Source organism: Tenrec ecaudatus, chromosome 13 (genome assembly GCF_050624435.1).
Source record: "Tenrec ecaudatus isolate mTenEca1 chromosome 13, mTenEca1.hap1, whole genome shotgun sequence".
Lineage (NCBI taxonomy): Eukaryota > Metazoa > Chordata > Mammalia > Afrosoricida > Tenrecidae > Tenrec > Tenrec ecaudatus.
Window position 1 is genome coordinate 79072848 of NC_134542.1, and position 27553 is coordinate 79100400.

The 27553-nt window shown below is 42.5% G+C and overlaps 1 protein-coding gene across 7 annotated transcripts in view; it reads left to right on the forward strand.

Moving 5' to 3' along the window:
* Positions 1–5682: 5682 nt before the first annotated feature.
* Positions 5683–27553, forward strand: part of RBMS1 (RNA binding motif single stranded interacting protein 1) — a 266113-nt gene continuing 244242 nt past the window's right edge. For 2 of the 7 annotated variants that reach the window (XM_075529650.1, XM_075529655.1), the window contains exon 1: positions 5683–6108. In XM_075529650.1, coding sequence (XP_075385765.1) covers positions 6034–6108 — 75 coding nt within the window. In that variant the 5' untranslated portion in view covers positions 5683–6033. The remainder of the gene's footprint in view (positions 6109–27553) is intronic. The other 5 variants (XM_075529645.1, XM_075529654.1, XM_075529646.1 and 2 more) reach the window with 4 other exon arrangements.

Below are 27553 nucleotides of genomic sequence, written 5' to 3' on the forward strand. Positions count from 1 at the left end.
AATTTAACAGCGGGTGCAAACCAAGCCACATCCTTTGTTTCCTAGGGGGCATCTCTAGGACTCTATCAGAGCAGAGGCTTTAACTAAAGACACCATCCTTTGTTTTCCTTGGATGGGGTGTTGTGCTAGTCTGGGCAGACTAGAGAAACAAATACAGAGACACTCCTATGTATATAAGAAAGAGCTTTACATAAAAGAGCAATTGTATATTGAGAAAACATCCCAGCCCAGTCCAGATCAAGTCCATAAAGTCAATATTAGCCCATTTCTCCAATACCAATAAATTCCTCTTCAGACTCAAGCAATGATGCCAAATACAAGATCACCGGCCAGTGGGAGAAAAGTTGTGTGGATCCAGTGTCGGTGGAAGCATCTCAGTGCTGGCATGGGTCTCCACGTGGCTCATTTCAGCTCCAGGGCTCTGGCTCCATCAGCGTAGCTCTATGTGGCTTGTCAACAGGAATGTCTCACAGGGAAAGTGTGTGTCTAGCCTCGAGTGAGCTATTTAGCTCCATAGCCCCTCCATATGAGGCCATCAAGTTGTGACCTGATTGACAGGCTAAATTCCACCCCTTCACTCTTGATAGTCTCAATTTGACACCAGATGATGTAACTACCACAGGTGTGTATATACTGGGCCACCATCCAGTTCTAATACATGTGACCTCACCTGAAAAGTCGGACATCTATTTCCCGACTGAAGACCTGCTGTAACTTTTGCACATTTTTGCTGCTTGCTCTGAACCCTATTTGGCTCATCTCTGCCTGCTCTTTGTATTTGGGACTGACACCGCCCGCCACCATGAGAGACATTTCCTCATTTCTGTGAATTTCTGTTGCATGTTGCAGTGACTTGCAGAAGGCAGGAATGTTAGGGGATATCCTCCAGCAGGGAGTGGGGAATGGAGCAGAGCAGTGTCTTGGAAAAGTTTAATCTCCCATTCCTTGAGACTAGTGTGGTATTTATTTTTCTAAAATAAATTATTACCACGGTTGGGTGTGATGAATAGTGGGATCATTATTGTATTCTCTATGCCTTTGTACTTGAAATTATCACACATTTTAGAAAATGATGTTTGTTTGAATTGGTTCCATTGTGAAATATGGCCAACACAAAAGTCTACAAACCACTTAAGAGATAAATATTAAAATATGCGTCTATTCCTGTGTGTCTACAATCCAGGTCAAGACTTGAAATATTATCATCTTCAGAAATCCCCTGGCATCTCAGCCTGGTCATCTCATCTACTTTCTTCCTCTGAGACAACCACGCATAAACAAAACAACAACAATAAAACACAATCCCATCAAGCTGATGCCGACTCATAGCAACCCTACAGGACAGGGCAAAACTGCCCCTTCGAGTTTCTGAGACTGTGACTGCTTTTGGAAGTAGAAAGCCCACTCTTCCTCCTTTGGAATGCCTAGTGGTTTAAAACTTCAGACCTTCTGGATCACGGCCTAAGGGTAACCACTGTGCCAACAGGGCTTTCTTAGTGTCCCCTTCCTTTTCTTCAGATGGAGTCCTGGTGGCACAGGGGGTTAAAATTGGGCTTCTAGCTGAAAGGTTGGGGGTTCAAACCCACCAGTCACTCCAAGGGAGAAAGACGAGGCAGTCTCCTTTCGTAAGGATTCACAGCACCAAACCTTTGGTGGAGCAGTCCCCCAGGATCCCTGAGAGTTGGAATGGACTCAGCAATAGTGGGTTTGCTTGGATTATTCCTCTCAAATACTGCTTTGTGATCTCACCCCCCCCTGTTTTTGAACTTCCTCTGAATTACCTCACGCTGTAGATATTGTTATGACTTTCTTCTCTTGCTCAACATGAATTTTGAAATGATCCATGGTGATGCTTTTAACTACATTTCAACCATTTTCATTGCTTCAAAGCGTTCCTCTATATGCAAAGGAACAACGTACTTATCCATTTGCAGTTGACAGACATTTGAGTTATTTTCAGTGTGTTGCAAACAATACTGCTATAAACATTCCTGTATATTTCTCCTAGTGCCCATAGAAAATCATCTCTCTCAGGCATGTAAGATATGTAAAAGCAATGAAGTAATACCAGACATCCATATTTGTACCAATTTACACTTTGTCTGGGAAGTAGTGTTTTCACTTTTCAAGATTCATTTTTACACATTCTTACCTACCCTTAACATTTCCAGGGTTCTTATTTATTGCAAATCGGGTGAATGTAAAATGGCATCTTATCGTTTTAATTGCATGCCTCTTATTTCTAATGAGTGTGAGGTGAGCCTCTGCATATTAGCAGGACATCTGTGCTCCTTCCTCTGTGAAATACCTAGTTATTACTTTTGCTCATTTTCGAACAAGTTGTTTATCTTTCTCATGTTGAATCCAACCATTCCCTAGTAGACGTATGCCATTACAAGGAACGACTGCATTTCCCCCCACCATCTTTTCAGAATTGCCATCCTTAATTTTAATATGCTGCTCTCGCCAGGTGCTGTCAAGGCAGCTCCAACTCACATCCACACTATGACCCGGAAAACAAAGCACTGCCTGGTCCAGTGCATCCTCGCCATTGCTACGTCTGAGCCCATTGTGATGGTCGCTGGGTCAGTCCATCTCATTGAAGACCCTTCTATCTTTTGCTGACCTTCCAGTCTACCAAGCCTGGTGTCCTTTTCCAGCATCTGGTCTCTCCTGCTACATGCCCTGACACAAAGTCTCGCCATCCTGGCTTCTGGGGAGCATTCTGGCAAGTACTTCTTCAAGATGGATTTGTTTGATCTTCTGGCAGTTCATGGTCCTTTCGACAGTCTTTGCCAACACCATCATTCAAGTGCATCCATTATTCCTTAGTCTTCCTTGTTCATTGTCCAACTAATTGTAATATATTCAAGTTTATCAAGCTTGTATTATCAATCATCTTATTAAAGAAATATTTTCCTGCCTCAAGATTATAAAGTTAGTCCCTTCCACTATCTTTTAAAAAGTTTGACAGTCTTTTCCACATTTAGGTCTCTGACTCACCAGACTTTTTTAAACTTTCCTTTTCTCTTTTGGTATGATATGAGGCAGGGTTCGAGCGCCCCTTTCTCCATCTAATCCGTCTGTGGATCAGAATCACCTATGCACGGCCTGTCCTTTTTCTACCACTCTGCATCGTCAATGCAGTCATCACAAACCAGGGCGTACAGAGGGCGTTGGGTTATTCTGCTGTAGAAGCCCTCTTGAAAGTATTGAAAGGCAAGAGCATCAGTTTGAGGGCCAAGGTGTGCATTCCTGACCGAAGCCGGTGTATTTTCAATTGCCTCAGATGCTTCTGAGCGTTGGACATTGCCCAGGGAAGACCATAGAGTATTTGCACTGTGGTGCTGGTGGAAAGAATATCGAGAGTGCCGTGGACTGCCAAAAGAACAAACAAATAGGACTTGCAAGAAATACAGCCAGGACACTCCTTCAAAGCAAGAATGGTGAGACTTCGTCGCATGTACTTGGACATGTTATGAGGAGAGAACATGCCTGAAGAAGGACGTCATGGCTTGAAACGTGGAAGGGCAGAGACAAAGAGGGAGGCCCTCCAGGAGACAGATTGGCCCAGTGGCTGCAACAATGGATTCAAACATAAAAACAATTTGAAGGGTATAGGGTTGCTATGAGTCAGAACTCAGTGGCACCTAACAAGAGCAATAAATATACGGGTAGATCTGTTTGAGGGCTCTGTAAATCAGGTTAACTGTTCATTATCCAGAAACATCATTAAGCAGAGCAGCCTGTAATTGGTAGTTTTCTTTGAACATTTCAAGCCTAGAACTTCTGAGATCCTTCCCAACCTCCATCCCTTGTTTAGCCACTCCTCCTCCAAACCATGTCCCTCGTCCTCCTGGGTGTGCCAGACACACCTTAGTTCATGCTCCGTTTCTGCTGAAAACTATTAAAGCGTCCCACAGTGTAACAATAGAGGGGATTTTTAAAATCCTCCCCTAGTTGGGCAGTGAGCCACTACACTATTCAGGTCGGCACTAACTCTAAGAGTGCCCAGGAAATAGAAGCTCAGCACATACTCAGTCCTTTCTAAGATTCCACATAGGTAATGCTATTTTATTTTCATTCTTTAGAGAGCAAAATTTGTCTCCTGGTGAATCTCAAGTATTGTCAGGTGAACTCAATTTTTCCTTTGTCAAACATGAATGACAAAGACATTTGTCTAAATCATGTAGAGGGTGAGTCTATGTTCAGTTCATTGCACTGTTATTTGCAGTTTTCTTATTAAGCCTGTCTTAATATATCACCATATAAAATTTAATCATACAAAAATGTGTCTGCTTAATAAACTCACGTCTTTCCATTGGTTTTACTTCTGCTGCTGTGAAAATAAAGTATTGGAAAACCAAACTGACAAAGTAATCAGGGACGACTTAGAAACAAAATTTCCATTGTATTTTCCAAGCAGCCCAATTTGGGACGCTTTTCCACGTCTTATTTGTACATTTTGTTAGCATCCTTCCTGAGCTAGAATATAAAGTCTTCTGCAGGCTGCTTCAGGGACCAATTAATTCCATTAAATTATAACCGGTTAGGTAGTGAGCTGAGACGCTGCTCATCTGGGGCTGTCTAGGGCGGTGACAATTAGGAGATGGAGAGAGGCCGAGGAGATTGATTTTATATGTCACGGAGGCACACTGCAACAATATGCCAGCGTGACTTTCAAAATGGCCTTAAAATATTCCAAACTCAGGGAGTCTCCTTCTCCTGAGTGGGAGTGACAGACTGTCTGGCAGCATGAGCAAGAGGCAGAGAAAGGCTGATGTCTATATTGTGTCCTTTTAATAACACCATTCTGCCTTTGTGGCATCTCTCCCTTAGAAAGATCCTTCTTCTTGTGAGTGTGTGTGTGTGTGTGTGTGTGTGTGTGTGTGTGTGTGTGAGAGAGAGAGAGAGAGAGAGAGAGAGAGAGAGAGAGAGAGAGAGAGAGAGAGAGAGAGAGAGAGAGAGAGAGAGAGAGAGAGAGAGAGAGAGAGAGAGAGAGATGGCAAGCCAGTAAAAAGCTTTCCTTTCCCTTGTGTAGGGAGCATGATTTCACCTCTTACATCTGGGAAAACCCAACTGAAGGACACTAACCCTCCCAAGGTCACCTAGAATATTAGTGTTGCGGCTGAGGGGCAGGGGAGGGGGGAAGATAGAACCCAGGTGTTAGGACCCCAGCTTTGTGTTTGGGCACTAAATCTTGCTGCTTTCGTGTGTGTGTGTGTGTGTGTGTGTGTGTGTGTGTGTGTGTGTGTGTGTGTGTGTGTGTGTGTGTGTGTGTGTGTGTGTGTGTGTGTGTGTGTGTGTGACGGAAGGGGGGATCCTTGGGGGGGGGAGGGTTGTGACCCCTGAATGCGATTTTCCCTTCGTTCCCTTTGCCCATCCCTCCCCTCTCGAAGATTAAAAACTCCGGAGGGCCCCCGAGGTGTCAGCTCCGCAGTTCCCAAGCTGGGTACCCGACATCCCCACCCCCTCCCGAGCCCCCCTACACAAAGCGAGCGGGGCCGGCCGGGCCGCGAGCCGGGGAGGCGCGGCGGGGTGAAAACTCAGCCCGCACCTCCAGCCGGTCCCGGGCTCCGCGGCGCCTGGCTCCGCCCCCGCCCTTCCCCCACGGCCGCGGCCCGCCAGCCCCCTCTCCCCGCTCCCCTCCGGGCGCACCCACCCCAGATGCCGCCTGGCACCGAGCGCAGCCGCCGCCGCAGTAGCAGCAGCGCTTTCCGCTCGCATTGATCCGCTCCCGGCCCCGCGCAGCCTGCCCGCCGGAGCGGAGCGCGGCCCGCGCGCCAGCCCGCCGGCACTCGGGCTTCGGGAGGAAACTCCTCGGGAGCGTTCGGCGCCGGGTGCCCTCTGCGCTCCGCCGCGTCCTTCCCTGCGCCGGGGAGGCGGAGAAGGCGGAGGAGGCCGTCTGGTCCCGGCGGGGAGGTGGAGCAGCGGCCGCCGCCGCCGCCGCCGGAAAGGGAGCGGCAGCAGAGACCGAGACTTGGAAACCCCAAAGTGTCCGCGACCCTGCCCGGCAGGCTCCCTTCCAGCTTCATGGGCAAAGTGTGGAAACAGCAGATGTACCCTCAGTACGCCACCTACTACTACCCCCAGTACCTCCAAGCCAAGGTAAGGGGCGCGGGGTGGGGGCGTCAGGGGCGGGGCGCGCCGCGGGTCCCCGAGTCCCCGCGGGGCGCCCCGGAGTGGCGGCCGCTGGCTAACTATAGCCCTGGCCTGGGCTGCGCCGCGCTGCGCGCGGGGCGGCGGCGACTTCCCGGGGAGCCGAGTGCGGGGATCGGGTTACAGGGAGCCGCGGGGGGGAGACGAGACAGGAAAGAGCCGCCTGCCCCTTCCTGGCCTTGGCGGAGACGGGGGCGCCGCTCGCCGACGCCCGGGGCCCTCTGCAGGACCTGCCGGCTACGCGGGGTTTCGACCCCCGAGCCAGGGCCGCGTCGGGCGCACAGTACCTTCCCGCTTCCCCAAGACCCGTGCCGAGCCCCCCTCCGCCCCCCCCCGGGACGCCCCGCCACCACCCGCGCGCTCCGGGATTGGAACTTGGGGGGACACGGCATTTACCACCCCGCCCCCGGCCCTGCGCACCCGCCCTCGTCTCTGATCTTTGTGCGGTGTGGCACTTCACCTGGTTACCGATTTCTACTTTTACGCTGGTGTTTTGGGGAGAACAGTGGCCAAAGTTCGCTTCCCTGTTCATTGATGTTTCTTTTCATCTCATCCCGGAGCTTTTGCAGAAGAGGGACAGTGGGAAGGTTTCCGCGCAGAGGAAGAAGTGACTTTGTATTTAGTTAAAAACGAAACAAAACAAAATCCCCCCCCCCCCCCAACCAGCTACCTAGTATGCTCGCCGAATGTGGATTTCCAATGATGAGTTCTCAAAAAGTGGCCTTGGCACACGGTCTCGGGGTGGCTGACGGCGTAACCTTACAAAAATGCGGCTGACTTTCTGGGTAGCCTGGTCCTTATTGTTACAGAAAGAACATGATGTCGGAAATATTTATCCACGCATATTTGTATATATGTGTATGTATACATCTCGAACAAAGGTATCACTGCTTCGGAAATGTCTTTCCCCGTGCGGGAGAGTGAAAGTTGTGTGCACCGACAGTTAGCATCCCTTCCCTCAACAAAGGTTTTGTGACCACAAAAGAATCAGATATGGGTGCTATGTTTGAACTTTTCTTTGGGACGTTATAATCATGCCTTACTTGCTAGCAGGAGACATTTCTGGCCTGGTACAAAGAATCTCTGTTTCAACCCTGATAAGCTCCCCTCTCATAATGCGTGCGGTCCAGGTTGTCACGTACCTGCAAGATAGCTCTGCCTTTGTTCGTGTTATTAAAGACACCTGTCGGCATCCACACCAGGCAGTTCCTAGCTGATGGTCTCGCATTTTCACCCTGCTTCCATTCCCCTTTATTTTGGGTGACCAGAAGCTGGCAAGATAGTAGGTAGCAGGCTGGATACTCATTATCCGTGTCTGTGTGGTGCTCATGTATTTCTTTTTAGGAAATTGAGAGAGACGTTAGTTTTTGTGAGCCATATTGTAAATATTAGTTGTTTTGTGGTGTAATCAATACACTACCTTTTAGCTGTCATCGATGTCTAATGCAGGTGTTTTAAGTATGCAGCACTGGGTGCCCGAAGGACAGCCTATTCAACACTTAACTCTATGAATAATAAATATATACACTCAGCTCAAAAAGGAAGAAAAAAAGAAAGTCACTTTTCTGGAGGCATATTTACCCTAGTGCTTCTTATGTACCATTAATAAGTTAGAAACCAAGTACGTATGTAACATTTAATATAGCTAATGCAATGCCACTTGCCCCTCCCTCCTCTACCAATAAATAATTGAAGAGAGACAAACAGCAAGAGCCTGCTGTGGTAATTAGGGTCGGATCCCAGAAAGCTTTAGGGCCCATTTTCTGAAAGTGTGCTTCCTGCATAAAGCATTTAATATTGATTTGCATTACGGTAAATGAAACATATCTTGCTGTTCCCGGGATGAAATCTGAAATCCTCTTACTCTGACTTTCTGTGGTTCAGAAGAAGGGTACACATACTCCCTTGACCTATATAACATGGTATTAAAGCTTGGTAATGAAATCTAAATTCCCTAATTGTAAGTTATGGGGATTGGGTCTCAGAGAGAGCTGTCTCCTAAAAACATGCAGTGACTAGATGCAGATCTGGGTACATGGGTAAGCACAATTTGTAACACGTAGCACCCCCCAGATCTATCTATTGGTTACGTGGTAGTCATGTGTCATTAAAGAGAGACTTTGTTTGATTTGTAGTTAGTTTGGAAACAAGTGTTGCCTAATCTACTTAAAGAGTTAATAATAAACTCACAACTTGTTGACTACAGAGATGATGCTTGCTTCCTTGTGTGTGCCAGTTATTTGCCCTTCTGGAAATAAGGGATGGGAAGCATCCTTCTGTTTAAAGAATAGTGATTCTATTTGCAAGACAAAGTTGTTTTGAAACTTGTGTTTGAAAACTGTATCAAGACCTGGGCAAATGACAAAATTAAGTAAAAATTGACAGTGAACCAACTTGTGATCAAGGGATGGATAAGATGGTTGAGGATCAAGAAGGAATCAAAGATTGTGATTTCTTTTAGTCAGAAAGGTTAGATGGTACTAATTAAAATGATACGTGAAAATGAGCTTTGTGGCTGTATTTTAACGTTAAGCTATTGCAAGTCATTCCCCTTATGTTAATGACCTAATCAAGCCTGTTTTGGTAAATTTTGTAAGGTTTGCCACACCATTTGGGAGCGTGGCCATTTGGGTGTGCTTTCTGTTTTTCCAGAGAGAAAACACTAGAAAAAGCCATGTAGCAGCTTATATATCGAGTAAAAGCAAAGGTGTGATGAAAAGCTGAACACAATTGAAAATGAAGACTGGATGATTTTCACAATATTTACTGTAGAATAGCAAATTTCAAGGAACCTTATTTTACCCGACTTTTTGTTTGTTACTTTCTTGGTCAAGATCATCTTACCCTTGCAGGTTCTCTTTATCACTTTAAACATGCACCGTGAGATGTAGTTTGATGTAGCTTTGTAGACATAGCAGATAATGTTTTACAGGATTTTCTGAATTTTAAAGTGATTTAAGCGATACTATAAAAAGTTAAAATTGGCATCCAGTTTTCAGCTGCTTAGAAATAATCGTGATAATTTAGCATTTTAACGTAAGAATGCTTGTACGCTGTGCCAACCAACAGCTGTGCTAATTTCACTTATTGTAAAAATGACCTTTGAATCATGGTCTGTTTCTTTCGAAGGCACTGCTTCATCACTGCCAGCCTATCTATGTAAATATTAATGTAGCTTGAAATACTTCATTTTATTTCTCTTGAAGAAAAAAAAGGTAAAAATTCTATATTCGCATGACTTGTTAGCTAGATATTTTGTACCAACCCAAACTAGCTTGCCACATTTATAATCCTTATTCACATACTTATCAAAAGGTGAGACATTAAATAGATTCTTTTAAAAACATGGTTTTCATATTTATATATATGGCAGTATGTTTCATACATAATTATGTTCTAAATAAAAATCTATTTTTCAGTTAGTGTCTGTCACAGTAAAGCATTTCTTAATCTAGTTTAAAATGGGTGAGAGGTGATTAGAATTTAGAATGCCATTAATAATGTAGACTAGTAGAGCAAACCAGTTTTTCTCAATTGAAATTTTATGTGCATTAGCATTTTGTTGAATTCCTAAACTGTATCTTAGTTGTAGCCAAATCAGTATCCTGTCAAACAATGTCCCGGAATCACAGAAGAACAATTTGATACATAGAACTGCCGAGTATAACAGTGTAGACTAGCAGTACAAAGACATACCTGTAAGAAATGGGCTGGCTTTGTATCTTAAGAAGTAAGCATGTTTTTGAGATGACTCAAGTTTGCTTAGGTGTATCAGTGCAATAATGTAAGAGTTTACAGTGATGGGGGTTACCTTTTTCCTTAAACCTGGCAGTGAATTTGTAAGATTCAAGGTCATGAAAATAATAAAATTAAATGCATGATAATGTTTCATTGTGCCAACTTCACCACCTCGCTGTTTTCTTTTGAATTTTCATGCACGCACGCACACACACACACAATCTTTAGCTGCTAGAGAGAAATGAGAAAAGATACATGAAGAGAAGTTGGAAAATATTCAATCATTTGCTATCAGTATAATTAAATATACCGTAAATGTTAGGGAATTTTTAAAATCTCAATTTTTGCCTTTTTGCGGGCCTATGTTCATCCTTTTTTAAAAAATACTTTTATTGGGGACTCTTACATCTCTTATCACAATCCGTACATTCCTCTAATGTGTCAAGCACATTTGCACATGTGCCGCCAAAATTGTTTTCAAAGCATTCTCTTCCCACTTGAGCCCAATATCAGCTCTCCATTTACATGTTTGGGAATCTTGGCTTTGAACTTAAACTCAGACAGGGACTATTTCCATGTCATACCCTCAAGGGCAAAAAAAGCTCATTAAAAAACTATTGATACATTGTCCTGACTTTATACTTTACTTAATGCTTTATTGAAACTAAATTGACCTCAACTTACATAATGGAATTTTCAGTTTTAAGGCAGGGCTTGTATAGCTAAGGCAAAGGCATTTTTTTTTACTGAAGTGAGAATTGCCAGATCAGAATTATTATTTTCTGTATCTGCTTATCCAATAAAAATCATGTAAGGAAGTTCTAGAATGAAAGGATAAATACTTAGGGAAAATGACGTGGACACTTAGACATGATCAAGTCTTTTTCCAGATGAGGACTGTCTTACCTGGTTTATTTTCACTGGACGCTCAGTTCACTGAAGTCCAAAGTCCACTGTCTTCCAGCATGGACTCATGATGTCACTCTAGGGTCCAGCTGAGTAGGTGCTAACAAGATGCTTGTTAGTGAACTATTGTCATTCAGAGTCCATACAAATTTGTTTAGACTAGAAATCCAAATATAACCTAGCCTAGTTGTCTAGTAAATCTCAATATAGTTTGCTTTGTGATTTGATTAGTTTCTCTCTTATAGTGAAAAGCATTCCAATGTTTTATGAATTGAGTTAGATCCCTAAGATGACTCATATTCCAACTGATCCATGCCTAATTTATGGAATCAAATCTGCTTTTTGTGTGTGCAGTCTTTTTCAAGATGATGGTCCAAGAGACATATTTTAGGGTTTATCCCAAGGGGGAAATGTCACACCTGCTAAATTGGTAGCTCACCTTGCCTTTGCCTCATGGCCCCACCAAAATACCCCAACTTCTTCCTTCTGAAGTTTGAAAACATTTCTTCAGTGTACTTCATATTTGGTGAAGAAAAAAAACAACAACAACCCAAGCACGTATTTATTTAATGAATAACAACTACAATGTAAACTAAGACAGAGGTGTTTAGAGTTGTAGGCATCTCAATTAATGAATTGTAAATTACCTTAAACATGACCTTTAACCATCTAACATTTAATAGTAACTAGTTACTATGCCATTCATGAGAATATTGTAGGAATCACCAATAATGTATCCAGCTGTTCTGAAGTGGAAGTGTCTCTTATACCATGTAAAATAGCTCATTAAAAAATCTAGTAATGATATATATGTGATTTAAATGAAGTAGCACAATGTTTTGTATAAAATCAAACTACATATTCAAGTAGTAAACACTGAGATTGAGCATCTTATATCTACGGAATTTCCACCTTCTGGTTTCTCCGCTGTATTGTTTTAATGAATACACAGTGAAGCCGGATGGAACTTGGCTGCGCCTTCCTGAGCGAGAACACTGCGATAATAAAGACCTTTACCACTGGGCACAGCAGAATGCCTCCTTAGAACCACATGCATCAAACACACATGTAGGTTTGAACACACAAATTAGATCAGCTAAACGAAGCGTTTCTTAATCGGGTAGATAGGAGGCAAAACACAGAGAGAGGGTAGTGACAGCTCAGCTAACAAGCCGAGCATGTATCTGCTCTAATCCAATTCCTTATTTTTCTTGATGCATCTAGTTTCCCTAATAGGATTATCTGAATATTTTAATTTCTCCAGCCATCCCTGGAAATTAAGCATGTCAAAGATGATGAGAGGGTACCAAGAAAGGAGAGGAAAAATGAGTATCCTGACTTCCTAGAGGAGTAGAAAATGGATGAAAACGACTACTGTTACTTCCTGTGCTTTGTGTTTTGCTAGTCCATGTTTAAAGGGACGTGTTTGTCATCGGAGGGGATGGGGAATGGTCTTCTGGATGACGAATGGGAGAACCTGGGTTCTGAAAGCGTGATTAGATGTTAGTGTGAACAGTTCCCCTCCTTATAAAGCCAACATCAGTGTCCGCTGGATGACTTCCTACTCTGACTGTAACATCCGTATTCTGGAATTAGGTTAAATTTTAAGCTTGTTGGAAAATTGCTGAGGCTCAGGAAGGGCTAAAACACTAGGCAATCGATCGTATTTTCTAAATGACCCCAGTGCACAATGCTCTGTACTTGACATTGGAGAGGTTAGGGAGTGGAGTATGTGGTCTTTGTCCACAGCGTCTCACAAGCTACCAGTGAAGAAGGACTGAACACAGTACTAGAAATAAGCACAGAATGTTTACATATCATAGACCCGGGAAGAGTTTGAGTGACAGTGAATGTGTGGGATTAAAAACTGCTAGGTGTTTTGTAGACAAAACAGTAAAGGTCTAATAAAAGTGACCATAATCCTGGAAATTTCAAAAAGACATAGGACTTCAGATATAGTAATAAAACTGCATTGACAATCAGCCTTGAATTGTAGTTTTTCACCTTTATACTTTTCATATGCCTATTTAGCATTTTAAAGAAAAATCATTATTTGTGCTTCATCTTAACTCCTCCCAAATTTTCACATTCCATTACCTTATTTTACAGGATTACTTTTTCAGTTTGATGCTTTAAAATGTGTTCTGAAGCCAACCAATTAGAATTATGACAGGCTGATAACATAATCCTTACATGATGACTTAATGGTTATGCAGTACAAAGATGTGACTTTTATTATTTTGAACCATTTCATATGTTTATTTCTCCTAACTCATTAGCCTTGCTTACAAAAAAAGGGCAAAGAATGAGCTTGGTGTTTTGTTATGAGCTAATTAGACCATCACTTGCCTGTAGTTACACATTTATAATGTGTCTAAAATAGGCTAGTATTTCTTCAGAAAAGTACAGGTATTTAATTGCTTTTGAACTTTCATAGATACCACTATTATTCCCTTCTGGAAACGGAACAAAGCCCTTACGAGGCGCACCGTCGTCTCCTGGCCATAGCGTGTGGGGGACACGTAATCCATCTTTCTGGATGGCCATTGAGCACATGGGACATGAAGATGCACTGTTGGGTTCTTGATAAAAAGGGAAATGTTTTGTGCAGGAAAACAGGATCATTTGATACATGTCATAAATCATTTTCTCAGATCCTCAGTTCCACAGGTGTGTGCAGGACCCATTTGACATGATTCCAGTTTTGTTTCTTATGAGTTGAAAAATTCATTATACAGCATGAGAAGAATTAGATGGATATTATTTAGGAATACCAGGCTCTTGATTTTCTTGAAGGAAATGAGTCAAAACTGCTAACAAGAATTTTAGGTTGTCATATCTTACACTGTCTGACGTCTCCCTTCACCCACTTTTCTGTTGTTTGCCCCCAATGGAGGAGGTTAATTTATAAATTATCAGGGGTTCATGAGGGAGGGGGAGTGGAGAGGGAGGGGGGAAAATGAGGAGCCGATGCCAAGGGCTTAAGCGGAGAGCAAATGTTTTGAGAATGATGAGGGCAATGAATGTACAAATGGGCTTTCACAATTGATGTATATATGGATTGTGATAGGAGTTGTATGAGCCCCTAATAAAATGATTAAAAAAAACAATTTTAGGTTGAAAGTTTATGTAGTTGAGGAACTGTCGTGTAGTGCTGAGATTCTTGGCTGCAAATGGAAGAGACGGCACTTGAAACTCAGCAGTCACTCTGAGGGAGAGTGGCTGCAACCCGTGCCTTCGAAGCTCTGTGCGCCGGTCCTGTCTGCTCTGTAGGGTTGCAGGGCATTGGCGTGGATCCCATGGCGTTCGCATAGATTCTAAAGTGGAATAGAGCCGGTAGATAACATTGGCATTGGGCTGGAACTCCTCAAAGGACGCTACACCATCGCAATCCATGCCATTTTAAACGTTCTGATTTTGAGCATTTCAATTGGCAACGTATTTGCATTAGAAAAATCTGACATCTGTGTAGATTTTCAATGAATTCTCCCCCCCCCCAATTTTATGTAATAAAGTCTCATAAAATATTTGGCCATAAATAAAAGTAAATTTTATTAAAACTTCTGATGTCTTTAACTTTACCTTCATCCTCTCACCAGCGTCTTGCACTTATTTAGCATTCGACAGGCTTTTGATAATACAAACACAAAGGGAAATTTGCCAACTCTCACTTCCAGGTCATTAATGGAAACACTCTCCATGCTACCTCTGCCTTGTACACAGCACCGGGGCTCCGCTTCATTTCATCGTTTAGGGCGGAAGTCTAAATGTGACGACGTGTTTTCCTAATCACCGTCTCTTACTAGGTTTCATTTTACATGATACTTTCATTAAAAAATAAGGAATTAAACAGCACAGAAAGATTGACTCGTGGGGGTGGGCACCACCTTCTACTCTGTTTTCCTGGTGCTCACGACGATTTGGTCAATAACCATGTAAACCCTCACCAACTGCGCACGATCTCTCTAAAGTAGTGAAAAGCAAGGATTTTCCTTTAAGGACTAAGTTTCTCCTGACCCAGCCAGCTGAAATCACCAGCCCCTCCTCAGGTGGCAGATGGGGCTTTCTACTCCTGTAGAGAGTTCAGTCATGGTATTTTCAATCATCTCATCTGCATGTGAAAGTTGGATATTGAAGAAAGACCAAAGAAGAATGGAGGCATTGGAATCAGGGCAGTGGAGAAGAATATCCAAGGCACCATGGACTGCTGAAAGCACCAGTGGCTGTCTTGGAAGAAGGCCAGCTGGAGCGCTCCTTAGAGGCCCAGATGGTGAGACTTGGTCGCATGTCCTTTGGAGAGACCTGTTCCTAGAGAAGGACGTCCTGCTAGGTCAAGTGGAGGGGCTGTGGAAAAGAGGAAACCCTGGACACGACGGATTGAGACCTGAGCTGCCACTATGAGCTCAAAGAGAACAATTGATAAGATGGTGTTAGACTGGGCTGTGTTTCACCCAGATGAACGAACACAGGGTCTCTTCGTGGTTATGACTGTGCTGCCAACTGCAAGGTCGGCAGTTGAAACCACCAGCCCCTCCTCAGGTGGCAGATGGGGCTTCCTACTCCTGGAGAGAGTTCAGTCTTGGACATGCACACTAAGTTTGGAGACTGGATTTCTGCAGAGCAACAGATGTGTCTGTGTCTGTATGGTGCTGGTCTCCCTACCTAGGTGACCCTTGCGTGGAGACGACTCCCACTGACTGCCCAAACCGAGAGCAGTGGCTACGTTAATTTGGCTTCAAAAGAATCACTGCTACATCTTAATGCTGCAGGTTACGGTTAAGAATTTGCTAATTACCATTGTCCTTTTAAATCCGATAGTCTCTTCTATTCTTTCTCCAATTTTACATGGAAATCTTGAGTAAAATTTTATTTGAAATCCTGTGACCGAAGCAAAGACATGGTGTAATACTCTGAACAAGTGTATACCGTGAGCCTGATAGAATGTCTTCTGTTGGCCAGTGTGTGCTCCTAGTGAGCCTGAACCTAGATGTGACAGTCAAATGGTAAAGTGTTCCTTTTTTCTTCTTAACAAATCCTAAAATTTCAAATCACATGTAACATTTTCCCCCTATTTCTGGAATAGTTTACTAGACTATTTTTAAAAAGCAATTGCAAAGAATTCTGAGGGTCCCCCTCTCCCCTGGTGGTGAATTGGTAGTCCAAAGAAGGTGTGCTTCTCAGTAATAGTTTTTAATTTTAACAACAAAACTAGATTGTAATTTTAACAGCAGAAATCTTCAATCTTGGTTTTTGATGGCGTGGACACAAAAGATTCGATCTTCACACTTATTGCAAACGGCGTTTGGAATGACAGTGGATGTACTCGAGGGTTCTCCATGTCTCTGTCTGTATCACAAAATTCAAATTCATGTTTCAGCAGTACAGGATGTTCCTCAGTGCACGTCCTCTGAGCCTTCAAAATTTGATTTGCCTGTGTGGTCTGATGATAGCATGCTCAGATAAGTGCATTGTGATAATCATCTCTATGTCTGGGCCCTAATGAACATCTGCTTTCTGGGGCGCCAACAGCACCTTCCTTTGTTCTCTCTGCCTTGGCCTCTTTTTTTGAGTCTTGTTACATCGTGCATTTGTTTGTTTTCCAGTATGTAAATGCTCCTATCTTCCTTTTTGAAGGGGAGAGAAGTCAGATATTTTAAACATGAATGCACTGGGAATTAAAGGGAAGAGCATGTGTACAGTTCTATGAACAACTCAGACATATTATATGAAAAGTATCCAGTTTGGATTGTAGAGAGAGGAACCGGGTCCGTTTAATTAAATCCAGCAGCTAGGGAGCACCACTCGTATTCTGGAAGATGCACGTATGCAGACGACTCTGTGTGGGACATCCCGGAACGTAGTGGGATTATGTTATTCGTTTATTCAAAATGCTTTTTGCGGTGGACGCTACATGGAGCAATGATGACGGAAAACATACATGGGTTTTTAAAGCCCCTTCACAATACATTACGGTGCCGAGTGTACAGATGGACAGTACTCAATCAACCATGGGGTGCAGCCAAGAGAGAACTTTTTAAGAACCCCAAAACTACTTTCCTGCCCTTTCACAGCTCATAGCCCCCCCAAGTGTAGCTGCAGTTCAGACTCCTGTAGTTGTATATTTGTTTTACCAATTCTTGCCCTTCACATGACTGAAGTCTTAGATCTATCTTTTTTATAGTTCTTCTTTAACTCATTGGTTCAGTTAGATTCGTCCATGTTGCTATGTGTCACAGTTGTTGGTTCTCTTTAAATTGCTATGTAGTGTTCCTTGACAGGAATGAACCACAATTGATATATCTGTTCTATTATTGCTAGGAAGCCTGATCATTTCACTCCTGGGCTAGTATTGAGGAGTGCTATTTGTTTACATCATTGGGTCACTGTACACACCATGAAGACGTGTCAGGCCATAAAACATGCGTAAGTAACCCTGGCAGTGCAGTGGTTTACCTATTGGGTTGCTGAACACAAGAGTCATGGCTAAAACACAAGGTGTGAGTTCACCAGCTGTTCCCAAGAGAAAGACGAGGCTGTGTGCTCCAGTAAAGATGTACAGTTTCAGCATCTTTACAGAGCACTTCTACTCTGTCCTAGTGAATCAGAATTGACTACGAATCAGATTAGGATGTATATATGAGGGGACTTTAAAAAGTCGGTAGAAAATGAAATAAAAATGTAATGGAATTTGTGTTAGGCTGGGTTGACTAGAGAAACAAAATCAGGTGACACTCATATATTTGTAAGAGAGAACTTTATATGAAGAAGTAATCACAGAGCATGTAAACATCTTAGCCCAGTCCAGATCAAGTCCATAAGTCTGATACTAGTCCATAAATCCCTCTTCAGAATCAGCCACATACAATGATGCAGAATGCAGGAAGATCATAGGCCGGTAGGTGCAAAGTCTTGTGGATCTTGCAGGTCTTAGCGTGGCTCATCAGGTAGAAAGCAAAAGGGGAGAGAGAGAAAGAGAGAGAGAGAGAGACAGAGACAGAGACAGAGACAGAGACAGAGACCGACCCACCACTAGAGAGCCATTTATCTCAGGGGCACCTCCAAATGAGGCCATCAAGCTGCGACTTGACTGATAGGCTAGACACTTATGTAACTACCACAGAATTTTCCCACAAACTTTAGAAACCCTATTGTATGTTAAGCTTTCGTTGGTATTACCAATTTTTTCTACTTTAACCAGCAGAGCATATTCATTCTTCCTATGTACAAACCCTTCTTGCTTTTTGGACTTTGTTCTTGGGCGAATAGCTACCATTTTGATTTCACATGGTTGATTTTATTCTCTTTAGTGTTACTTTTCATAGTGTATCCCTGTCTATTCTTTGATTGAATATTAAGCCTGGTCATGAGTTCAGGGTGACATGGTCTCAGGGGTTCCACCAGTCTCGATCTGAGCTGTAAGCCTGGTCTCTCTCATTTTGTGTTTTGCTCCATATTTTTCTCCCACCCTATCTAGGACCCAGTCTAATGTGATTCCTCTCAGAGCCATCAGTAGTGGTAGCCAGGCACTACCTAGCTCTTCTAGTCTCTGGGTCATGGAGGCTGAGGTTCACATAGTCTATTAGTCTCTTAGGCTAATGATTGTTCTCGAATTCTTTGGTTTTCTATATTCCTTTTTTACTACTAAGGAAGAGAGACGAATAGTTGCTCCTCACTACTTAACAAAATAGGATCTAGAGCATTGTTTTTATGAACCATGTTATTGCCCTTGACCTTGGTTTCCCTTAAACTTTGGTCTTGGGCTCCCAAACCCAGTGCCTCATTTCCGAAAGGTGTTTGGTTATGATTTAGAAGAGTTCATAATATTGTTGCCTTTCTTATGGTCTACACCAGCGGTTCTCAACCTGTGGGTTGTGACCCCTTTGGGGGGGTTGAAAGATCCTTTCACAGGGGTCGCCCGATTTATAACAGTAGCAAAATGACAGTGATGAAGTAGCAAGGAAAATCATGTTATATGGTTGTGGGGTCATCACCACATGAACTATATCAAAGGGTTGTGGCATTGGGAAGGTTGAGGACCACTGCTCCGCACGGATATACTTGCAGCTTGGTAAAGATATACGTAGAAATGTCCCCTGTCTAAACCTGTCTGAGCATAGTCCCATTGTCTTCCCTACACCTCTCAGCTTACGTGTCTTTAGTATAACTACTTGCAGATTATCCTTAATACTGTTCTTATAGAAGTGTGTATAGATTAGTATTTACGTCTGTTATCTAATTCTTTGTGCAATGCAGCACATTGCTTGATTTCTTGTCTATGTATTGTTCTATGGATTTACAGATTCATTCAAAATGACATGTTTTAGAAGTTCACTATTTGCTCGGGTTTTCATGACGTTACTAAGTGGTGCTATTGTGGGGGGTTTGTTTTCTTCTTTATGTTGCTGTCTCCGGCATACTGAAGAGTATAGACTGCGTTCAGGGTTGTCAAGCCCACTTCTCTTCCCGTAAGCCGGGTGGCGTCATTTGGTGGTAATGCGTCTCTGATGCTGATGGGCATTTCTCTTCATGGAGCCCAGCTTCTCGGCTACATGCTCAGCGTGTAGATTGGATGAATATGGTGAAAAGATGATTTTAAACCATCCGGATGATGGTAAACCACCCTGGTTCTCTCCAGCGACTGGTCTACGTACAGGCACCACAGCACCAGTGTTACGCACTTCCTGGCTTATCTATAGTTTGCTACGCTCCACGTATTCAAACGCCTTTGCATAGCCAGCAAAACACATATTTCTGGTAGTCTCTGTTGTAGCCAAGATACTTCTGACATCAAGCAAAGCAATTTATCATACCATGTCCTCTTCTGAATCCAGCTTGAATTGTTGGCAGTTCCTGCCAACATACAACTCTTGTTTTACTAATCTTCAGTAAGATTTTACTTTCCTGTGCTCTTTGTGATGTTGTTTGATAACTTCCTTATTCCATCAGGCGACCTATATACAGAATGTGCAGAAATATGTATCTCTTCCAGCTGGTTAGCCAGTAGCTGTCTTCCAAATGCCTTGCCATAGATGAGTGACAACCTCCAGTATTGTATTCCTGTGTTCTTGGACCAGTTGGGTTTTGCCAGTGTGTTCAGTGTAGCCTGGACTTCTTTCTTCAGTACCTTTGGTTCTTGATCATGTGCTGCCTCCTGCAATGGTTGAACACTGGCTAAATTTTTGGTACAGTGACTCTGTGTATTCCTTCCATCTTCTCTGGATGCTTTTTGCATTGTTCAATACTTTGCCCATCCAGTCCTTCGGTACTGTAACTTTGGGCTTGACTTTTTTCTTGGCTTGAATCATTTCAGTTAGCTGTTGGAGAAATGCTGAGTGTACGTGTCTCTTTAGATTTTCTACTTCAGCTTTTTAAATATTTCCCTGAAATATTTTGTCTTCTTCAGTCACTTTTTTGAGATCTATTTCTCAGCTCTTCATCATTTATTCTGCTCACTTTACCTCTTCTACATGCAAAAACAAATTTTAGGGTCTCTTCTGCCATTCATTTAAATAATTTCTTTCTTCCCTATAACTTTAAATGAGATATTACTTTCTTTATATACAATGTCCTTCATGTTAACCCACAACATGTTTGGTCTTTATTCCATGTTGAGGAGTCAGATCTATTTTGAGTTTGTCTCTAGATTCATGTGGGGTATCTTTAAGATCATATTTTTACTCTCATACACTTATTTTGGTTTTCTTCAGTTTCATCTTGAACTTGCTTTTAATTGATGATCTGTTCTACAATTGGCTCCTGATCTTGTTCTGCCTGATGATACATAGATTCTCCATGATCTTTTTCCTGTAGAGTTATTCAGTTGACCCCACATCACTTATTGCAAACGCTTATTTTTTTCTCCCCAGTAATTCACTGTTGCCTATGTTATACATTAGATCACCTTGTTGGTATTGTTTTTTCTGAAGCCCTCCCCCATCTCTATTCTTGTGCTAATCCTATGCCATTTTAATTACTATAAACAAACAAACAAAAAAACCAAACTCTCTGCCATCAAGTTGATGCTGATTTGCAGTGATCCTGTAACAAAAGAATCTTCAGAATGATCTTCACGGGTCTAGGCTCTTTCCAGTTCCTGACAAATTTTAGAACTTTCCATTTCCAAAATGTATAGATTTTAGGAAAAGTGTACTAGTTTCCACAAAAAATAGAATCTGCTAGGATTTTAACTGGATTGGCACTGAATTAGTAATCAATTTTGGGACAATTGATGTAACAATAATGAATCTTCCAAACTATAAGTGTGGTATATCTCTTTTAATTTAACCTTCCTCTCAAGTAATTAATAATAAAATAATGTGGAAATTCCAATTTTAAGTGCCTGCTTATGTAATCTATCCAGTGTATGTAAAATACCAGAGATGAGAGCTGACATGAGATCTCTGTTAGGAAAGCAGCTCTTTTGAACAGAGAAGGAGAGAGAAAATTTATTATGAGATATAGAAATTAATTTTGGAAAGTAGCTTATATTGAAACTTATCCTTAAGAGCATGTGTTTTGTTTTTATGGCTACATCTTCAAAAACATAACTGTTTATCTTATATGCCATTTGTTTTCTTCTTGAAGCTTTGTTTATTTGCTATTGTGACTTCCTTTGATTACTTGCTGTTGGGGCCTCACCCTGTCTTTACATATTTATAAAGATAATAATAAATGGAAACTTTTCCTTCGAGAATTTTCTGACATCCTGGTGATTTGTCAACATGCTTCTTCTAATGGTGAAAGCAAGGACTGGGAATAAGCACAGAAAGAATAACTGGAACTATCAACCACGTGCTCTGCGTACTTCAGCGCCTTCACACTTTGTCTAGAGGTTCTGAAAACCTTACATATATTTTTCATGCTTCACGTTTAAGGTTTTAAGCTTTGATTACTTCCATATCCAACCTGCCAAAAACAACTACATAGAACTTTCCAGGCTTCTTAGTTCTGGCTAGGTTAGCTGGGGTTGAGTAGGAGGTTGGATAGATGAGTTCTGATGTTCCTTTCGGTTAACATCCAGGAATCACAGCATGTTAGAACGGAGGGAACTTTAAGATCAGCTGATCCAAGCGGCCAATTTACAGCTGAGGAGTGCTACCCCAGAGCCCAGGCAGAAGTTGATCTTAAGAAAGGCTGAGAGGGGAGGAACTGCTTTCAGCATGACAAAAGACACAGAGGGTGGACTGGCCAAAGCCAATGCCCTAAGTAGCAGGAAAGAGAACAGAGACCACACACGAGGTTTAGAAGTCCTCCCATGAAACTTATCACAGAGAAGCTGGATTGGGATGTGAGCGGAGACAGCGGCACCAGCTGGAGTCTGAACAGGAATTGGTTGTGGTGACTGTGTCCAAGGTCACCCCGGCAGTCAGGGCTGGTCTTATTGTTGCACTTGAGTAGCATGACTTCCTCTCTTGGCTTACCAGGACAGTGTCCCATGGTTGATTCAGCTTCAGCTCAGGTTGCTAAACTCCTCAGCGAGTAGCTAGGGAGCCCGTAACTGGACCTTGCTCATTCTTCTTGGCTCCTGGTCTATTCATGGCCTTGTTCTGTGTCTGAATTCTTCCTTTACCACCTTCGTAAGGGTCTTTGTTTTATTACAGTCCTGGATCTAGGGCCATGCCATGCCACGCTTTCAGCATGCTAGAGACTTTTTACACGACAGGATAGACTCCAGACTACTCCCCTTTTGCTAAATTTTCTCTCTCCTGCCATCATCACCTGCTGGAACCTGTCTGGTCATCAGAAAAATAGGTTCTGATTAAACACCTCCTTTATTTGCTGAAGCCAGCTGTCTAGTTCACTATTCTCCTAATGCCAAGTGTTCCAGACTCACCCAATGCCAACTTCGCCTAATGCCAAACACCCTGGACTCCTCTGTGATCCCCCCCCCTTTTCACGAGGCATTTGGACATGGTTGGCAGCATCCAACACTCATCAGACGGACCTCAGGAGCTCTGCTTTAATCAGTTATAAGGATCACCTTGGAAGAACAAAATGCTCAGTAGGTGCCATCCACAAGCCCATTGTGCCATTTGGGTGCAGCTTTTGCCTCATGCTGTTTGGATCGTATACTCATTATGCTCCAGCTGATAATGGCACGGAGGGCTTTATACCAGCCATTGGGGAAATCAAACAGGAAAAATTGGAGTGCGTCAAATAAGTGAAAATGACTTCCACAACTTACCGAAAAAAATATCCACCGGTAAAAATGTCTGTTCATTTACATATTTCAAATAGCATTATAGGTCACTAATTCTTTGATGGAAAGTATAATTTAGAGTTAAACCACCAGGAACCATGGCTCATTAGAGATTAAATTAGATATGGTTTGTGAAATAATTTCTTAAATGAGTTGAAAAGGATGAGTTTATATTTTGATTTGATTTATATTTATATTTGATTTATACCCACAGTGGTACTTACTCAATTTCACGTCAACTTGATAAATAAGAATGAGGGGGATGAGTCTAGTCTGTCAATCAGGTCACAGCCTGGTAATTCCTCCTTGTGGGCATGGCTTTCTCATGAGGATTCTGGGACTTCCTCTCTTCTTCCCTGGAGGCGGGACACACTCTCTGCTTCACATTCCTATTGACAAGCCACATGGAGCCATGCTCATGACAGCCAGAGCCCTAGAGATGCATCCACTGCCATTGGACCCACAGGACTTTCCACCCACCGGCCTGTGATCTTCCTGCATTCGGCATCAATGCATCTGCTGTGTGAGTCTGAAGAGGAATTCATGGGCTAATATTGGACTTATGGGCTAATATCAAACTTATGGACTTGATCTGGACTGGACTGGGATGTTCTATTGACGTATAATTACTTCTTGATATAAAGTTCTCGCTTAGACACATAGGAGTGTCAATGAATTTGTTTCTCTAATCAACCCGGCCTAACACACCCACTTTTTCCAGGATTCCTTTACTGAGTAAGCTAAACACATTGCCATCCCTTTGACTCCAACTCATAGCAACCAGAGTAAACCTGCATCTTGGGGTTTCCAAGACTAAATCTTTATGGGTACAGCTTTCTCCTCCGTCTTCTGCAGAGCTGGAACAGCCTCCAGTCAGGTTAGCAGCCCAGCTCCCAAACCACTGTGTCACCAAGAATCCTTTTGAGGAAATCAAGGTTCAACTTTAGCTGAATTGTAGTTAGTGTTTAATGTTTGGGCGCTTGTTTCTCATCGTTACAAAGATGCTCAGCCTGTATTGGTTCAGACCTACCTTTGTTGTCGTTGTGAGCGTGTGTGACTTTAACCGGTGAACTTTAGAAAGCTTGGATGCAAAGTGGAACATGGTGAAAGGACTGGGAGCCGTTTAAAATTGCGTCACTACTGCCATTGAGTCAATTCTACCTCATAGTGACTCTTTAGGGCATTTCCGAGATTGTAAATCCTTACGGCAGCAGATGCCCTCGTTGTTCCCCCTCTGAGTGTGACTGGTGGGTTTGAACCATCAACCTTGTGGTTAACAGTGCCACATTTACCTGACACCACCACCAGGGCTTCTTCTAAAATTGGGTAAGGACTTGTATATTTTCTATTAGAAAGCTAAGTGGTTTGTGAGCTCTTTTTAGTTGGTAAATGTCATAGTTAAGGAGTTTTCCAGTAAGATTGGTATGTTTAAAGAATGAGGAAAGACATACCTTTGTAGAAAATTAAGTGTCTTTTTTTCTCTCAGAAAAGGCACTGTGGTGGCATAAGCTTTGGGATGCTAACTTCAGGGTAGGCAGTTCAAATCCACTAGCTTCTCTATGAGGGAAAGATGAGGCTATCTACTCCTGTCAAGATTTACGATCCCAGAAAGCCTATAGAAAGCTGTTCTGAGTTGAAATTGACTTGATGGCTTTGAATTTGGCCCTTTCCGTCCCCTCCCTTCCCCGCTTTACATAGCAATTCACTGCTTGGGGTAGAAAATTCCCTTGGGTACAATTGAGTGGATCATTTTAACTCTTTGAGCCAAAATATTTTGCCATTGTCAGTGCTTAGGCCTAAATAAATTATTCCAGATCTCTCCCCAGACACAGAGTGGTCTTGTCTTTGAATTTCCTTCACAAAATTAGCGTTCAGCAATGACAGGTGGGCACGCATTGCATTGGAGAATCCATGTGCATTATTTGTCTAAGTTAAGAATGTGCATATTCCATCGGCGTGATTTCACGTTCAGATGGAGACGTAGGGTGCCAGTGAGCACATGAGTAGGAATTGTGTCTAGAAACACAGGGGATTTCCTTTGCGACACAGTTTGCTTTCTCAAAGGAAAGTTTCTGGTTATAGCACTTTTCTTCTGTCTCAACATTGTCTGATGCTTTTGTGAACAATTTACCTACATGTTTAAGAAAAGATAGACAAATTGAGAGGCAGGTACACCCAATGCTGTGCTAGTTTTATGTTGGCTCTGGGGAGTCAATGTAATCTCACTTGTTGTTGTTCCTAGTTGCCAGCAAGGAGATTCCAACCCGTGATGTCACCTCCCCATCCCCATCACGAATGCTGTGGCCTTTGGGCAGAATTTGTCCATTTGGTTTTTCTTGTTATAGTTTAACTTTCATTAAGTGGAATTTCCTTGAGACCATTCCCCATAATAAATTTACCCTTCATATTAGGGGAAAAAAGACTGAGATTGTCAGATAATATTAGGAAAGAAAACACATAGTATGAAGTTAGATGGATACTTCATCCGTTTAATTTTATTAACATTTATGTACCGATGGTCTCCTTCATAAAAGTGTAAGCAAGGATCTTAAACAAAAGAAATAGAGATTGTTCACTTTCATGCTTATTACAATTCATTGCACGTAGTATAAGGGGATCTAAAAAAGTACTGCTACATAAGCATAGAAACCTTTTTTTTCCAATTCAATTTATTTATTTTCTTCACTATATTCTTTTTTTAACTCATTTTATTGGGGGTTTGTACAGTTCTTATCACATCCATTATGTCAAGACCATTTGTACATCTGTTGCCATCATAATTTTCAAAACATTTTCTTTCAACTTGAGCCCTTGGTATCAGCTCTTTATTTACCCCCCCTCCCTCCCTGATGAACACTTGATAATTTATAAATTATTATTATTTTTTCATGTCTTACACTGTGTGATGTCTCCCTTCACCCACTTTTCTGTTGCCTGTCCCCCTGGGAGAGGATTATATATAGATAATTGGGATTGGTTCCCCTTTTCAACCCCCCACCTTCCCCTTAACCTCCTGGTATGGCTATTTTCAATATTGGTCCTGAGGGCTTTATCTGTCCTGAATTCCTTGTTTCCAACTCGTATCTGTACTCGTGTACTTGGTCTGGTCTAGCCGGATTTGTAAGGTAGAACTGGGGTCATGATGGAGGAAAGGGGGAGGAAGCATTAAAGAACTAGAGGAAAGTTGTATGTTTTATCGGTGCTATACTGCACCCTGCCTGGCTCGTCTCTTCCTTGTGACCCTTCTCTAAGGGGATGTCCAATTGTCTACAGATAGGGTTTGGGTCTTCGCTCTGCACTCCCCCTCATTTATATTGATGATTTTTTTGGTTTTGGGTCTTTGATGCCTGATACCTGATCCCATCAACCCCTCATGATCACACAGGCTGGTGTGCTTCTTCCATGTGGGCTTTGTGTTTCTCAGCCAGATGGCCGCTTGTTTATCTTCAAGCCTTTAAGACCCCAGGCGCTATATCTTTTGATAACCAGGCACCATCAGCTTTCTTCATTACATTTGCTATGCACCCATTTTGTCTTCAGTGATCATGTCAGAAGCTGAGCATCAGAGAATGCCAGGTTATTAGAATAAAGTGTTTTTGTGTTGAGAGAGTACTTGAATAGAGGCCCAATGTCCAGCTGCTACCTTAATATTAAGCCTATAAATATATGCCCATAGATCTATTTCCCTATTGTCGTATAAATATGTTTACATATGTACATGCCTGTACTTAGACCTCTATACATGCTCTTTGCCTCCAAGTTCTTTTCTGTATTCCTTTTACTTTCCTCTTGTCCCACTATCATGTTTGGCCTTCATTTGGGTTTCAGTAATTCCTCTTATTTACATTGCCTTTGATCAAGCCCTGCCAGGCCTCCTACACCCTCCTTGCCATTGATTTTAGATCACTAGTTGTTCCCTTGTCCCTGGGTTTGTTATCACCCGCTTCCTTTTCTCCGCCTCCCCCTCTTCTGTCCCTCTTGAACCATTGGACTTGTTGTTTTCTCCTCCGGATTGTTTAGCCCACCTATCTTATCTAGATAGACAAAGCATAGAAACCTTTATTAAGCAGGCTACTGTTTCTTGACATATCCTTCATCTAGTCTACACATTTCTCAGGGTGGTGCTACCATGTCTCCCATCCTTCCCCGAAGGATTCTGTGCTTTTTCATTCACACCGTGTTGAAAGGGCAGTTTGGGCATCCCTGAGAGACTGAAGTTATACTCCTTTTCAGTGTTTTCTTCTTCTTCTTTGAGTTGGGAGAATAAAGGGTCTGAAAGGCAAGATTATGGTGGCAAGGTGGAAGCGTTGCTTTCTCAATGGGATTTCATAGGATGGCCCTTGCTACCTTCAAAGACAAAAGGCCTCCATGCAACTCGATTGGCCTTTCCCCTGACCACCGCAATTTTGAATTTTCCTAAAACTTCCTCAAAAGCCCCTGTGATCATCCTTTATCCTTTAGGAAAATCTACCAAGATTATCTCTTTGGGACTATTGTCCTAACCTTCTAAGCTACCCTCTCTGCCTTGAATTTAACTGACCAGACAGCATG